The 17,069-nt window shown below is 50.4% G+C and overlaps 1 protein-coding gene across 1 annotated transcript in view; it reads left to right on the top strand.

Moving 5' to 3' along the window:
* Positions 1–17,069, top strand: part of ANO2 (anoctamin 2, calcium activated chloride channel) — a 254,687-nt gene that overhangs the window by 57,305 nt on the left and 180,313 nt on the right. Inside the window, exons 5-7 of the mRNA XM_012732230.1 lie at positions 8,215–8,366; positions 10,180–10,234; positions 12,513–12,564. Of these exons, the coding sequence (XP_012587684.1) occupies positions 8,215–8,366; positions 10,180–10,234; positions 12,513–12,564 (259 nt within the window). The remainder of the gene's footprint in view (positions 1–8,214; positions 8,367–10,179; positions 10,235–12,512; positions 12,565–17,069) is intronic.

The following is a 17,069-nucleotide window of genomic DNA, read 5'->3' as shown; positions in this document are numbered from 1 at the left end:
TAAGAGGATTCACCAGAGACAAAGTGGGGAGCAGGACGGGCCAACTGACGAAGACACTCCTGAGGGGAGCAGCAGGTGGGTCAGGAGAGGTCTGCTGCACCATGTGGTCACCTCCGGGGCAGGCAGGGATCCAACTGATACTGAAGTGGCTTTGGTTTCTTAGTGCTGTGCTTTAACCTGCTGCGCCATCAGGGAAGGCCCAGTATGTGCATTTTTAAAAAAAGATTTATGCATACAGAGCAGGGGTATAGGTCAGAGTTGCATGAGTGGGTGGGGTCAGAGGATTCACCAGAGACAGAGGGGTCAGAAGAGGTCTGCCACACCACGTGGGTCAGCTCCCTGGCCCGGGATCGAACCCGTGCTGTAGTGGCTGTGGATAGCTTCATAATGCTGCCCTTTAACCGGCTGTGCCATCAGGGAGGCCCACGATGTGCATTTTGTAAATATATAATAGACTACTTCCAGCGTGGCTCGGGCGGGAGATTTACCTGTAGGCACAGACAGGGCAGGAGAGACAGGCTAACGTCTGTCCTTGTCCTGTGCCCTGTTCCTTTGGGCTCTAGATGCAACCGATCTTAGCTGCTCCGGGTGCTGCTTGCATTTTGATGGATGTGTGAATGCCTCAATACTTGCTATAGTAAAGGTGCTGAGCGCGCGCAGCAGGCAGGGCTGGTCTCACTGCGCGTGCGTGCGCGCGTGCGCGTGCGCGTCCCGCTTCTCTCGGACACGCGCACAGGCCTGAGAGAGCGGTGGCCGGCCTCCCTGCTGCTTTAGCTTCTCCTCCTCTCTTTAGCCCGGAGGCTTCCGCCTGTGTCTGGCTGGTGGCTTGCGGTGCCAGTGCTCACAGTTTGACTTCACTGTGTCTTTGAGCCTTTTGAAATTAAAGGTGAGTAGGTGGGTGTGCTGATAATTTTCGGCCAGCCCTATGCTCATGGTGAGCAAGATGTTGTAAATAACTGCAGCGGACTCTGTTAGCTGGGGATGGAGGCGGAGCAGACACCTGCCCAGGCAGACAGAGGATCCTGACTAGCGCCTGCGGGACTGGGGCGAGGGCAGATGCACCTGCTCCCCGCTGGGCATCTGTCTACGCCCGGCTCTGCCTTTCCGTGGACTTTCCCACCAGTTGCAGCGAGAGGGCTTCCCAGGTTACCGCAGATCAGCGACTGGTAGAATAGCCAGATTATATTGGCGAGACCTCATGTCGTCACACCCTTTTTGAACACCCGGGGCATCGCTGTGAAGCACCGTGTGCTCTGGTTTCTTTGTTTGCAAAATGGGGACAGTCTGCCCATCACGGACATCGCAATAGCCCGGGCTCTTTGTATCGGGGGAGGGACATGATTCCAGGGCAGGAAGAAAATAACTCAATCCTCAGACCACACTGCTGTGCTGCTCTGGAGGGAGAGGCTGAGGGAGACAAGATGGGGGGTGGGTGGCGGGAGGCAGAAATAAGAAAAGAAGGAATCTTAGTAAACCTCTTAGACTGTGACAATGAGGCCAAACTGAGTTTTTATGAGAACCACATTTGAGCCCTGGAATAAAAAATAAGAGGAACATACTTTAAAAATTATTTATGATTTTAAGCACATGAAAGGCGTATCGTGTACCCATGGAGGGTATAATGAGGAACATCTGGGTAACATGTGTCTTGCTATTTCTGAGGATGTTCATAATTCTCTGATGTCCAAGAATAACAGTAATCACTATGCTGCTGCTGATTGTATTAATGATGATGATGATGATGATAATGATATTGCACGTTGGGTGACTTTTCTAGATCCTGTGAAATACAAGGAACCAGGCCACTGGGTTTGATGGGACCGAGAGGGTCGGGTCTGCTTCCTTCTCAGGATCATGGATCCCCTTCAGAGATGGAAGTTGAAGGAAGGTGTCTGGCTGAGGGAGTTAGGAAACTGGTTTCCAGGCCTGATTTTCCACTGACTTGGCAATTCCCTTCCCTTCCTAGTCTCAGTTTCCCATCTGTAAAATTGCGATGCGGTTGCTACCTGATGGCAAAGCTTGCAGTTTTCATGGGCCCCGATGAAGAGGGCCTGCAAGCGTGCTGGGTCTGTTGCAAAGCATTGTGCTAATGAAGGGCATGTACCACCTTTCTGCACCTCCGGGACTTGGCACCATCAACCTCCGAGCTCAGCGCCTGGCACTTAGCAGGTGCCTAGAAGTGTTTGTGCTGTGCATGGATTTTTCTTTTTCATCAAAGGTTTAAAGCTGGGGAATGTCAGGCTTGGACTGTACTTTAAAAGCCACTGAGTCCAATTCTCGTTTATGATTCGCTAAGTGGCTCAGGATCAGGGCTCCCTCTAGGACTAATTTGTTTCCCACCATGAAGTCAACCTACTACTCTCCCCAACACCCTGTGAATGAACAGATATTCCTGCTTGGCTGGCGGGAATAGGTGCTTTTCCAGTCTTGCGGGTGACTGTTTCTCTAGTCTTGGGTGATTTCCTCACATCCGTGCTGCTTAATACTCAAGGGGGCGTTTCTGCACACCCCTGGGGTTCTTTGTGAAGCTTTCTCTTCTCCTGCTCCATGAACTCTAGTTGCCTTGGTCTCTGGGGACTCACAGCACTTTCTCCTCTGCTCAGCGAGTTTCCTGGGCTCCACCTGTTTCTCTTTCCTGCACCCTGGCCCAGGGCCTCCGAACAGCTAACTGGAGCACCCCCAGGATTCCCCTTGCTTCCTTCCGTCTTTCAGGAACCCCTAAGGCCCATTGTCTTAGTTCATTTCAGCTGCTCTAACAAAATGCCACAGTCTGGGCACCTGATAAACTATGGGCATCCATTTCTCATCGTTCTGGAGGCTGGCAGCCTGAGGCCAAGGGCCAGCACAGCTGGAGAAGATCCCCTTTCCTGGCTGATAGCTAGCCTTTCCTGCCATGTCCTCCCATGATAGAAGGAGCCCTGTGGCGTCTCCTATATGGGCACTAACCATCCATGAGGCTCCATTTTCGTGACCTAATCACTCCCAAAGCCAATACTGCCATTGGGCATTAGGATTTCAAGGTGTGGCTGTTGGGTGGACACACACTTCCAGAGCACAGCAGCCACTGTTTCGTATATTTTGTCTGGGTATTTTAGTTGTGTCAGCAGGAGTGTATGTCTGGTCTCTGCTACTCCATCATAGTAGAAGTGAAGCTCTCCAGTCTCTCTTTAGAAATGGAGCAGCTGAGAGGAGAAACGGCTTCCCTTAAGTCCCACAGCTAGTCAGTGTCACCACGGGCCAGGACTCACTCACTGCACAGACATTAATGTGTGCCTGGCACACAGGGTGTAGTCATTGCTCCCCCAAAGTCCACAGTCTGTCAGGGAGACAGGTCGGTGAACCAAGAAATAGAGAAGGCCATGGCACATTTTGTGTGACACAGGTATTCGTGTTACGAAGACAGCAGGCCCAGAGCAAGTGGCCAAGGCAGGTTTCTTGGGCAAGTGCAGACTTGAGTGTAGGGGGAAGGAAAAGGAGGAGTCATCCAGGTGAGAAAGGGGCTCCCGGTATAGCAACAACACCTGCAAAGCATGGTAGGAAGCAGAACTTTTGTTCTGCCAGCCTAGAATCCATGGTATTGTGCCTTGGAGACAATACCCTTTTGCTTTGGGGGGTCTGTATCCTGCTTCATCTCCCAGAACCCCTGAGGTGTGTGGTGCTCAATCAGGGTGTGGCATGCAGGGCCACTGAGTGCATTCTACCTAGAGATGTTTGGTGTGACTCCAGCCTCCTAACTTTCATATTTTTCCTGGAGCTGACGATGTAACTTTTTGTCATTTGGAGGATCTTCCATCAAGAAACAGTTAGCATTGACCCTGGTCCCTCTAAAGATGTTCCATGGAGGCCACTTCCTTGGGGCTGTTGTTCACTTGAACCCTCGCAGGTCCACCGCCAAGGTGAGGGCCTAGAATTGGTTGAAGGTTCTCACCTAATCTGCTGGAACAAGACCTTGAGATAATTGCTGAGTTATTAATCTGCACCAACTGAATACAGACTGGCTTTTGCTGTTGGTGGGGGCAGAAAGAGAGGCCTTTCAACCAGCCAGAAGCTGTTGACTTAATCTCCAGCCTGGTTTATTTCTACCAAGGCCTGTTAGCTCATGAGTGTTCTGTCCCCAGCCTGGGCACCTCTGTGGTGGCAACAGCTGTCATCCATGCTGGTTCCCCAGAGTCTTCTCTCTCTCTTCATTCATGCACTCACTCAAGATAAAGAACATTTTGGACAGTATCCTGCTTTCACAGAGATTTTTGTTGGTGGACAACTGGAAATTAATCAAATCATGACTCAAATAATATAAAATTAAGCTGTGACAAGTGCTAGACAGGAGAGGAACTTGGGCCCATGAACTTCTAGGAGGCTGGGAAAGACTTCCCCTGGGAGGGAACAAACTGAAGGAGACCTCAAGAAGCTGGTACAGGGGGAGGGTGGGGATGAGGGGTTCAGGGTGCTCAGTGTGTTGGAAAAATTGCAAAAGGGCCAGCTATAGGGGAGGGACCATGGGATAAGGATAATGCGAGTGGCTCACAGGTCTTGCTAAGGATTTTTGTCTTTATCGTAAAAGCAGTGGGTAATGGCTAAAGACTTAAAATCACAGGAAGGGGACATGGTCAGAGATTTTCTTCAGAACTATCACCCTGGCTCAGGGTGGGGAGTGAATTACAAGTAGGCAAGAGTAGCACAGCCGGCTGAAGTGCTGGATGCCCAGTGATACTCACATTTCAGAAACAGTGACTACAGTTTTGGTCCGAGCATGTCTCAAGTAAGGCGTGGGACATACAGTAAAATATCCTTCATTGTTTAGGTTGAAATCCAGATTTAACTGCACAGCTTACTTTTGTGAGATCTGGCAACCATACGCAAGGGAAGATGTAGAAAGGCCAGTCACAGCTGGTGGAAGCTTCTTAGACTGGGAAACCAGAGCTGGAGGCCGAGAGAAGTGGACAAAGAAGAAATACCTGCGGCTGGTTCAAGACTGTCATCCCAGGGCGTCTAGAAGACGGAGCCTTCCCATTCCCTCCTGCGCTGAAAGTTTAACTTCTTCACTCCTGCTGTTTAAAGAGACACAGTTAGGGATGTGATCAAACTGCTACAGTCTCAGTACAGGCCACGTGCCTGCTTCTGCTTGGGTGTGAGCTGGGACAGTGTGGGGGGCCAAGAGGCCCCAATCTCTTTGTGTTCCCAAGACTAATGCGAAGGACAGATCTGGCTTAATGACATCAGAGACCATGATGTAAATTGTCCATGATAACTTAGTTTTAGCAGAGTAAAGCAGTAGAATAGTCAAGAACATGGACTTTGCCAAGGGGTTCAGATATTCAGCAGTTACTTTCTAGTCCACGATCCCTATGTGATCTTGATCGAGACAACCAATTTCTGCTGGCAGTGTTATCTTTAAAATTAGCACTAACGTACAGCAAGAGCTTGGCACACAGGAGATACTTTCTAAATGATGCTGGCTACTGTTTCATCTTATACAGTCTCACGCTATCTCCTTGATTCATGGTCCTGGCTTTGTCATTGTTCAAACCCTTTGCTGACTTTCTCTGGTCTTGTGTAGGAACTTCATGTGCTGGTTCCCTTTTGCCTGAAGGCTGCCACTGTTTTCCAAAGAAACTGCCCCAAAGAAACCAGACTATTTAGCCATTCTTAAACCTAGCTTGAACTTTCCACATTTTTATTTGCCTAGAATGTGTTTGCTGACATCTGTTCACGTCTTATTCATCCAAAATATTTACAAGATATTGTAACTAAAAGTATTATCAGACAACAGGAAGCATGTGTAGAAAGTAAAATAAATCCCCATCACTGGGAAAATGACTAAACAAATTAGGATCCACATCTCTTGGGTAATATTATGCATTTGTTAGGGTAGCTCTACGTGCGTGAACTGACCTGGAAGGCGACTAACTGTGAGATATTGCTAAGTGATAAAAGAAAACTGAAGGATAATACAGGATCCAGGGTCACAGATGTGTCTGTAAAAAGAGTCAGGATAAAATGCGTTCTTTATCTCCATAATAGAGATTTCCCCCTGGAGAGGAGAGTGGGGGTGGCTTGGAAGTAAAAGGAAGCTGTTAGCATTTTGCTGTCCAGGTCCTTGTTCAGAGCTTTAGTGTCTCTGCTTATGTTTTGTCTTGTTGATCTGTCCATTGTGGAGAGTGGCGTGTTGAAGTCTCCTACTATGTATGTATTTTCTCTGATATGTTTTCATAGATGACAGTAGTTTCCTGATATATTTTAGTGCTCCTTCATTTGGTGCATATATGTTGAAAGCTGTTAGCATTTTGTTAGCTTGCTTTTATGGTTTTGGTTTGTTATGCTCAAGCTGTGTTAATTTTGTAATTGAAATTCAATCAAAATGCATAGAAAAATGATGAGCAGAAAATAAACTACAGTCATGTTTCAGTTGTTAGATTGGGAATTTCTCTCTCTCCTCCAACTTGTCATTATTTTATTAAAGAACAAAATGACAAAAGAAAGGAACATTCGGATAAAGTCTAGTGGAAATGCTACTTCCTCTCTCAAATAGTTTTCTGATTTTTCCACGGAATGGTCTAATTTCTTTCTTTGCACCCTCAAAGCCTTTTGTGACACTGATTTCCATCTACCTTGTAAATATTTTGTACATTTTTTCCTGCCTCTCTTGATGTAAGCAACTTGAGAAGAAAACTGCCTTCCACGCCAGGAGATCTGGATGTCGGCTCTGGTTCTGGTTGTCTATGGCAACATGACAAGTCAGCCCAAATGTTGCAGCTTGAGGCAGCAATCATTCGCTCACTTAGGATGTTATTGTCAGAAATGTGAGCAAAGCTGGCCTGCTGATTCTTCTGTCCACATCGTGTTAACTGGGGTCACGTGGTGATAGTGAACTTGTGCTTGGGACAGACAGCCGGGCCCGAGAAGGCTCCCTTCACCTGCCTGCTGGCTGGCAGAACAGCGGGGAAACTGCACTCAGCCTGCCCTTTCCTTCCTAGGTCATGTCAGCCTTTCTCCCTGCACATGATAGGTGAGTGATCAGGGTCTCAGGAGGTCAAGGCTGATCAAGGCAAAAGCTGCCATCTTCTGAGAAGGTGGACCTGATAGGCATAGAGTAACTTCTGCTTTACTGCCAAAGGCTCACTCAGATTCAAGGGAGTACGTCAGAGAGAGCACATTTTGAAAGGAGAATTTTTGTAAAACATTGGTGACCTCTATTTTTAAAAATATTTTATTTATTTATTTATGCATATCAGGACTGGGGTGCAGGCCGGAAGTGAGAGGAATCACCGGAGACAGAGTAGGGAGCAGAACCAGCAGAATGCTGAAATACACTGCTGTGGGGAGCAGTGGATGAGGCAGGAGAGGTCTGCTGCACAGTGAGGGTCACCTCCCTGGCTGGGATCGAACTCATGCCACAGTAGCTGGCGATAGCTTGATCGCCTGAGACTTGACCCCTGCGCCACCAGAGAGGCCCCAGTTTGTGACCACTGTTCATCCATCACAGCCATGCTATGAAGGCGCCTGTATGTCGATGGCTATATCGTGAATTAGAAAGACTCAAACTATACTGCAGGAAGAAGCGCTCTGCCTTCTAAAAACGAGCTGTGCTATACACATCACCTCATATCTTGGGGCTCACTATGGCTTACTCAAGGCAGGTACTTATCAGCTGTTGCTATTTTGAAAGCAAACTCCTGGCCATGTATTTCCTCAGAGGACCTGAAACAGCAACACTGGACTGGGGTGGGGGGGGTGGAGTTGTTGGATACAGATTGTGCGCTAGGCTGATAGCAGTGACATCCAAGCGCTGTCATCTGGTGACTGTCTGTGTTGACCCACGTCGCCTTTCGGAGGCTTGACTTCCTTTTCTTAGTATAGAATAATGTTACTGACTTAGCTGGGTGGCTGTGAACGTTACAACTAACCTGATTAAAGGACTTGGTGGCTGTCCAGAAGGGCCTCCCTGTCTTGTAGGATGGTCCCACAGGGGCTCATGGAAAGCTTGGACTCCTCACCTGTTCTCTACCCTGTTCACCTGCATATGCACAGATAATTGAGGGGGGGGTGGTTTGAAGCCCTTGACCTGTGCAAAGTAGGAAGGCCCCTACTTCGTGTCTCTTCTGGCCTCCTCTCCCCAGAGGGCGTCCCTCCCAAACATGTGGGCCCCACACAGCCGTGGTCTCTGTCTCTGAGTGACAGGTGAGCCCTGTTCAGATATGGCTTTTTCTCTTCTAGATGTATGAGATCAAATCTGAAGGCAGCATTGCAAAGAAGTTCAATGAGTTTCTGCAGAAGCTGAGCTCACCCCTGCAGCCCAGAGTTCCAGAGCACAGCAACAGCAGGATGAAGAACCTCTCCTACCCCTTCTCCAGGGAGAAAATGTACCTGTGAGTACTGTGGCTGGGGGTGGGGCCGCGGGAGAGCCTGGGCTCAGCACCTCAGTGCAAACAGTGAGAGGAAGGAGCAGGCTGTGTTGGTGACAGTCCTGGGCCTTGCTTTCTGAACCCCGTTCCTGCAGTGAGATTATCTGGAATAGTGCCTGGGTCTTCGTCCAGCGGCTTATGGGGAACCTGCCACCTCGGTCATTTGCTTATGGACCCACCGAGAGCCAGGGAGAAGCCAACTGTAAACTTGGGGACTCTGTGGGGAAAATGGTCAGAGACCTGTGTATCTTCAATGGGGACAGTGTTCTGCCCCATTCCCAGCTCAGTAGGGTTCAACACAATGTGTCACACCAGCCAGAGGCGGACAGAGGGCGGACGAAGCTTCTGGGCCTCTGTATTCTCAGCTGCCTGGTCATGTGTTCTTTGCCCCGAGACACCCCGCCTCACACCCACGCGCGGAATGAGAGCTCTTCTCAGAGATGCCATTTTGGAAGCTTTGGAGGGGGACCCAGGGCTGGGCAGTGGAGAGGCAGGAGCTGATCACTGATGCTGTTTTAGGTACTCAGAGGTAACCTGGAGACTGTCAGGAGTGCTTCGAGAACTGCGAGAGTGGGGTGGGGTGGGGGAAGGGACGCAGGAAGCAGAGAGGATGGAGGGGCCTTTGGAGGAGCTCAGCGTCCGGCTCATGCTGTCTGCTGATCGCTGGGGGCTGTCTCCCACCCACCTTCACCTGCGAGGGGGCACGTAATTTTGTGCTCACACAAACGCTGCTCCGTTTGCATGTGTCGCCTCCTTGAATCCTTCCAGCCCTCTCGTGAGGTGCCCATCACATACTGCTGTCCTGTACAGACAGGGAGCCAAGGCCAGCGCCTCCCACGGTCACACAGCCCCAGGGGCCAAGCTGGGACTGGCCTCCCGATCTGCTCTCTGTCTGCACGCCCTTCCGGGGCCGGCCCCAGGCCAGCACTGGCCCTGCAGTGCCAGCTCCCACGCATCTCCGTCCAGCCAGCCTCCAGGCCTGCCAAGGCCACTTCTAAACACCTTCCTGAAGGATCTTTTGTTCTTCCCAACCCAGACATGCTCTGCATGCTCTGAGTTTTCTCAGGACTCGTCATTCTGCATCAGTTATTTGGAACCCCTGCAGCTGCAGGGCAGGAGGGGGCAACTGTGACGGTGTGACCGTGGACCCCAATACCCCAGCATGGCTAACATGCCCGGGGTGGGGGGAGTTGAGTGAAAATCAGTGCATGAGGTTTAGAACAGACACAGACCTTTCATAATACGGAGTTTGGTGTCTAGTTGATAAGACAACAGGGACGGAATTAAATCAAAATTTGAAAAACAAAGCTAAATGCCTAATACCCTGTAATGCTTCAGTGTTTTTTTGATCGTTTTAGCATCATATCCATGCATATGAACCCTTTTTATATACTTTCATTTACAAAACTTGTCACAGAATAACACTTTTGTATCGGTGCACAGCATTTCTCTATTTACAAAATTCTCATAATTAGTTTCGGTGACTGTATCATACGGAATTTGGAGTTGCATTTTATTTCCGTATTTATTGTTGGTAACTTTGCAGTGACTCTTTTCAGTTGTAGAATCCACCCCCACCCGCTGCATGTATTTCCCTGTGCTGCATGTCTGTGATAAGTTTTCAGAACCCTGGGGTCAAAAGCTGTGAGGTGTGTATGTGAGTGCTTCATGCCTCTCGCTGGGGCGTGTGCTCGTGGCTCTCCTGGGGTTGGGTGACAGTGGTCTCGGGACAAGGGTAATGAAATGACTGGGCTTTCTGTCTCCTTGGCCTCTCCAGGTACAACATCCAGGATAAGGACACTTTCTTTGATAACGCCACCCGGAGCCGCATCGTAAGTCGGGTAGGCTCGGGAGGGACTGGGGGCTCAGCCTTTGGGCCGGAGCCCACCATCATTTGCTTGGAGTGGCCTTGCTACTGAGAGGCATGTCCAGAAGCTTCCCAATCTCAGCAGCCAAGAAAATAGACCTAGCAATTGTCCCCACTCCTGGTTGCAACAGGTCTCCCCGAAGTCCTCTCGGAATGACAGAGACAAGGAGTTCAGGGTGGTGAGGGCCAGCTAGTCAGCTGACCTGTCCACTTACAGCCGAGCAAACCGAGCTCCCGAGAGCCATAGGTGGAGACAAATTCACGTAGATGGTTGAGATGCAAACAGGCACACAGAGGGGCCCCGTGAGTCTCCATGCATTTCTGTTCTTTCACCCCCAAAGGAGCCTCATGTCTTCACGTCTCAGGGAGTGACAGAGTTGACAATTTTTGTCTCGGGACCAAATTACCAACTCATTTGATGGAAAGCCAACAGTTACAGCCATGGCTGTCCTTGACTTCTTTTTGCGTTTTGATGTCACATTTCTGAGTTTTGCAGGAGTCATTCTGAGGTGAATCTGATGAGGGCTTGTGCCCCTGTGGCCACAGACATCCCATCCACTCGTCTCCCAGAGGACTTTTGGTTTATGGACGGAGGAGGGAGAGGCTGTAGGGACGTTGGACACCTACACATGCCACAGGGGAAGCACAGCAGTGTGTCCCCCCTGGTCCCCAGGCAGGAGCTGAGGTCTCTATAAGGGATGGGAGGTCGAATCTTACAGGACTTCCAAGTCAGCAGGGTGACAGGAAAGGATAAGGGACAATTGACAAGAAGGAACTTCGGCCCGTTTCAAGGCTCTGTGCTGCCAGATGGATGAGAAAATTTAGGTCCCTTCGCTGGGTGTTTTAGGAGGGCTTAATGCAGGCAAGTGATGACTTTAATCATCCTGTTGAGAAAAGCATCAACTTCGTATTTTCTTGGTTGATGCTGTTACAAGTCATTTATATCTCCCTGTGGTTTGGGTCCCACATCTGTGAGGGAGTTATAGGGTGTTGTGGAGATTACCCGATAATTGCAAAATGCTTGTAAAATAATACAATGCCATATAAATGCTGTTCCTAATTATTATTGCTGCTGAATTACTGTACTGGATTATAAGTGAATTAAACATTCTTGGGCCCCTTTCTGCTGGAAGTTATTTATTTACCACTCCCTCTAGGTCTGAGGCTGGAATATGGGAGTGTGAGTGCTGATGGAGTAACACATCTTCCCTCATTCATCTCTCCTTCCTGAAGCTCCTTCCTCCCCCTCCTGCCATTTCTCAGTCCAGTCCACACTGTGAGAAGGAAAGAGCCTTGGCTTTTGTTTCAGGGGTTAACTCTGCCGTTAAAAAAAAAAAAAAAGATCTTGCCCACAGCTGTGAATATCTCTCCTGTGCTGCCTTCTTTTGGCTTCTGAGCAGCCTAGCTGATTGTTCCAGAGCCGACCTCCTTGCTGGGCATCTCTTTGTAGCCTGGCACAGACTTGGGACCCTCATGAGGGCACGAGTTGGCTTGCACATTCACACTGGGCCACCCATACCCCTGCATCCTGGGCAGAGAGTATGCTCACCCCCCACTAGCCTGCCCTCCACATGAGAGATGGAGTCCCTTGCAAACATCACCCGGCAGAGAGCAGGGGTTTGGAGGCCCGTTAGGGTGCACTGGTCATTGAGCAGGCTGGGCGCTCAGGAGATGCTCCCTGACTGCGGGGCAAAGTCAGAAATAATAGTGCTAATGACCAATTCATAGGCAGCCCTTTCAGGTTTCTAGAATATAGGGTTTTTCAAAGCAGCTCTGGAGATCACTCTAACTGAGAAGAAATGGATCTGAGAGAGCGAGTTGCACAGTCTGCCTCACCTGAGCCAGAGCTAGAACTTGGCTCCTCCGCCACCATGCCCTGTGCTCTCCCCAGGGTGGCAGTGATAAAGCTGGTGAAGGGGTGCCTTCTTCCCCTCTCCCCGGGGCTCCTTCCGGAGCGCTTCCTCCCTCTCCCTCCAGGGGGCGATGTGCGCAGGGGCTCCTTGGTGTGGTTTCCTTCCTCCTGTAACTGCAGTCAGTTTGTGGCCTTTTTTTTTTTCCCCCAGGATGGGGTAAAGGGGGTGGCATGAGTCTGAGGGGGACAAACTCTTCGTTTGCCCAAAGCAGTCAAATCTGAGTGGGTCGGACGCATAGTTCATGAGCGTGGCACATGCTTGGCGGCCCCCCTCCCAACCCGGTCACCACCATGGTCAAGGTGCCCCCAATCCTGCTGTCCTCTCTTTTAGGTGCACGAGATCCTGAAGCGCACGTCCTGTTCTCGAGCCAACAACATGATGGGTAAGGACCGCGCCCCTGTGTGGGCTGAGCGCCAGGGGACCAGAGCTGTTCTCTCAGCTGCTGGCTTGGTGGGCAGTAACCAGGAACAGAACACACCAACACCCCCTGCGGAGAGGCGGAGCAGGCTGCTTTCACTTAGTCTGGGAAAGCCAGCTTGCCCTCCAGGAGCAGAGGGCGCCCCATTTCTCGGCAGGGCTGGGACGGCTCCCGGGCAGCTCTCAAGTCCCCCAGACCTGCCCTCCGGCTGGCTGTGCTCTTCCCCTGCACCACTACACCCTGACAGTTCAGCTGTTCCTCTGCACAATTTCCACAAGTTTTTAATGATCACCTTCACGTAGGGAAGGCTTTTGATGATTTGTTTTTTAAGAAGGAAGATGTCTTAGAGGTGGTTTAGCCCAAGCCCTTTCGTGGAAGGCCCCTGAGAGGGCGCATGACTTGTTCAAGGCCTCTCGTTGTGTGAATGCAGGTCTTGTGAGTTCAGTGTTCTTGGCCCCTTGTCTGGTGGGATGGGTTTGTTCTGTGGTTTGCTTTTGAAGTGGGAGAGTATTTGTCTTTGAAGCAGACGCCTCCGTGTTTGGGAACTGGCTGTATGAGGTAGTCAGGATGCTGAGGGACTGTAGAGGAGACACAGAAGATGCCCCAGGTCAAAATGGGAACTCACACCCACAAACATCATCCCTTCCACATGGCAGGCCCTTGCAGGGGTGCTGCCAGCCCTCTGAATGGCTTTGGAAACCTTTGTGAGAACCACCTTCAGGTCACACGCTAAGGTAACAGATTCTTGGCTTCTAAGGCATCTTGGAGACGAAGGGTCCAGAGCTATTGGGAGGCGAGTCTTGGGAGGAAAGAGCACAGGCAATCACAGCAGTGATGACAGTAATACTAACTGGTACCCTAGAGCTTGCAGTGGGGCGTCTGAGCTGCGCGGTGACAGGGGCAGTACTGAAGGAGGATTCACAGCATGTTCTGTCTGGTGATGGCATTTTCAGAATCACGCAGAAGCTCTCAGGGGGGCCATTCTGTGTGACGTGGCTTTGATGTATTCACCTTGCTGCAAAATTCCAAACACCTTTCTAAGTTTTAAAAAATCAAATTTTATATGTGATGCGACTTGTCTGGAGCATGGTGCTGATGAGGAGATATGAATGGGTCATTCATATTCTAAAACTAGAGTAGAATGCTGAGTCCAGCAGACACAGTGGATGAAGATCCTTGACCTTGGGAGGCTTACTGGCGAGCTCACACTGAAAGTGAGTTTTGAGATAAGGGAATCCACTACTCGCCTGTGTGGCAAGAGCGACTCATGCCAGGAAAGCAAACGCTGGGAGCCACTTGAGAGACTCAGGTGAGAGCTGGCAGGAGCAGATGGAGTACCCACCTTAGGTAACTCAAGGCAGGGAGAAGGTTTGCATAGATGTGGACAGGGAGTTGGGGAATGCAGACATGGTGCAGGAAGCTGGACCAGCTCTAGATCCAGGGGATGGGAGACAGGTTCTGGAGCCTGGAGGGACGGAAGTGGTGTCCGAGGCCAGGCCTGTCCGGGGAGAAGGCCAGGCCTCCTGTGCGCTCTCCTGCCTTCCTCTGAGCCCAGTAGGAAGCGAGACAGCAGGCCAGCCGCTCCTGTTGAGGGACAGGGGGAGAGAGTGTGTCCGGAAGGGTGAAGGGGAGGGTGGCTACCTGGCTCGGCCGCAGAGGAAAGCCAGTCCTGCCTTGGGACCGCTGGTTTGAGAGCCTCGGTCAGGGCAAGAGTTTCTCCAATTTACAAACATGAGACCAAAAAGGAGGGCATGCAGTGTTCTCAGTGTTTCTTCCCAGTGTGAAAATTTCTTAGACTGTGGTTTGAAGGAGCAGAATGGGCTTCTTCCCCTGAAGCAACTCAGCCTAGAGGGGACTGATTACCTGTCCACTCACAGGAGTAGGTCACTCTCTTCTTCTTCATTTTGTATTTTTTTCCTTGAAGTGGAGGTGGGGTGAGAGGGGAGGCATAAGGGGAAATTAGCATCAGAAGGTTCAGTATGGGGAGCTGGCCTGGCCAGGTGTGGGTGGACGGGCATTCGGTGAGGTCTAACGTCAACTTCTTGGGCTTCTTCCAAAGCCTTCAGGAGAGACAGCTCAGTCTTACCGTCTTATTACCCTGGAAAGTGAGGGTGTGAACTGATACACATGGTGTTCAGAGCCTGATTTGTGAGCTGGGGTGCAGCAGGGTGGTGAGCTGGGGTGGTGGAACATGAGTGACACGCGGCCTCTTGTCCAGCACAATGTGAGGTCAGCAGCCAGGGCTCTGCAAGGTTACTGCAAGGTGGAATGACCTGGAAGTGCGCTTTCCCATAGAAAGAAAACCCGAGCCTCTTTGACCATCTCCGGGGAGAATAGACACCTTTCCTTCTCCTTCGTATGGAAGTTATTGTTGCCTTTTCATGGACAGAAAATTGCAGATTGATGGAGCTACGTTTTCATAGACATTTTGGTGTCAGAGCATTTAAACAAATGTATGCGTTGGGCATTTCCCCTCCCCACTTGAGAGACGATGTCTTAATTATTTTGACCAAAGCCAGACTGTGTTGTGTGTTGTAAACATCTGGTTTATCATTCATCCCGCTGAACTGGTTTATATTTTGTTAGAAGAAAAGGCTTGGGATTAAAGGCATTTAAGTAATTAAGCACACGTCAAGACGATTTGGTGATGGGTAAATATAGTCTCTGTTAAATGCACTGTCTGGAGCTCTGGTTTAGATTTACATCCGACTGGAGTACTGGGATGAAAGCAGGACGCGGGGCGAACGGGGCCCTGTTTGGGGGGGGGATCAAAACCAAATGAGTTTCAGGAGTTCAGCACCATTCCTCTAAGTACCTGTCCTGAGGATGAAAGTTCCCCGGGACTGGCTCCGAGGGGACCGAGAAGCAGCCCCTTGCAGCGTCAGGCCCTGGACGACTTGACGAGACTGTCTTTGGGAGGCAGGCCAAGAGCTGTTTCTTGGTGGATCCTTTGTGGCCAGGAAACCAGAGCTGTCTTGGAAGCTGACTGCTGGGCCTCGGGTTTTGTCCAGCATGCATGCGTCTGCAGGTAGCAGACCCGGGACCTGAGCCCATCCTGCTGTCTCCTTGGCGACCCTGTGGAGGTTAAGGACACCGAGTGTGTTGCTGGGCCCGCTGGCGGTGCTGAGAGAGAGGAAGTGCCAGACTTACCTTGGGGACTGTAGTTTTGAACAACAGGTACCTGGTGAAGTGAGGAGACTTTGGGGATTAGCGAGATCCTTCGCCAACTGTGCTTTGAGCTGAGGCCCTGCTTCTTGCTGGGAGGAGAGGAAAAGCCAAAGGTTCTTGGTGCTTTCCCCTTCTCCCTGGCCTCCCTTCTGGGAGAAGGAGGACAACGGTTGGGCCCCTCTCCAGTCTAGAGCAGAGAAGAAAGACTCTAGACATCTAGAGAAGAAAGCTGCACGGTCTCAGCCAGATGGATGGTGCACGATGGAACCAATTAGCTTGCTTTTGCAGAAAAGAAAGGAAAAAATTCAGAATTTCAATTTTCAAAGCAGAGGCTCTTTTAAAAAAAGCGTTTGATTATTTTCTTCTCCTTTCAAACTGATTTCCATGCTTGTTTGGGGGTCGTCTTGGTTTCAGAAGTCTGTGGGTGACCCAAGAGGCCAAAGCAATCCCATTCTTGAGTGAAGCTGTGGATGCCTAGTTACTTTTCAGCTTGCCTCCCCTGCGCCCTGCCCCCCCACTTTTATGCTCTCTCCCCTTTCTCCACCCACCCGCCATTGATTGACATCAGTCATGTGATATCACCTGAAAAATGGAGATACACTACCCTGGGGAACAGAGACACATTCCATTACACTTTCGATGACCATTGAGTGAACCACAACTTCACTCAAGAATGGATTGCTTTGGCCTCTTGGGTCACCCACAGGCTTCTGAAACCAAGACTCCCCCAAACAAGCATGGAAATCAGTTTGAAAGAAGAAGAAAATAATCAAATGCTCTTTTCAAAAGACTCTTTGGAAGCCTCTTTGTCTTGGCCACAAGGCAAAGATCCTTTGTAGGAGTTCCTCTCTTGGGACCGATTGAGTTGAAAGTGTCATCGCCACCATAGCTTGTCTAAGAAGTTGGTGTAGTGAGTTAGATGGGTGCCCAGGATAAAAGGGGAGAGTTACCCGGACACTTTAGGGTATGGGGCTGCTCACTTTAGGCAGCCACCAGCACGTAGGCCTTCCCAGCAGTGAACTAGGTGTTTTGAGAGACTCAGTGAGAGGTGGGAGCTCAGGGGACACACAAGGGTGAGAACGAATAAGGCCCTGGAAGTGAAGGAGCCAGCTGCCTGAGGCTGTGCCAGGCAAAGGGAGCTTCGTTTGAGGTGGGGGGCGTGTGCACACCGGAGGGCTCCAGGGACGGGAGATCTTTCTCGGTCCAGCAGTGGGACCCCTGTGTACAGTAGGTTGTCAGCCTAATCCTCTTGGACCCTCATTGACTTTGATTCTAAGCAAAGCCCAGAGGTAGTAGAAGAG

This window comes from Condylura cristata, unplaced genomic scaffold, assembly GCF_000260355.1.
Source record: "Condylura cristata isolate star-nosed mole 26May11 unplaced genomic scaffold, ConCri1.0 scaffold00034, whole genome shotgun sequence".
NCBI classification, from domain to species: Eukaryota; Metazoa; Chordata; class Mammalia; order Eulipotyphla; family Talpidae; genus Condylura; species Condylura cristata.
Note: the sequence above shows the minus strand (reverse complement) of the source record. Positions and strands in the feature narration are given on the sequence as shown.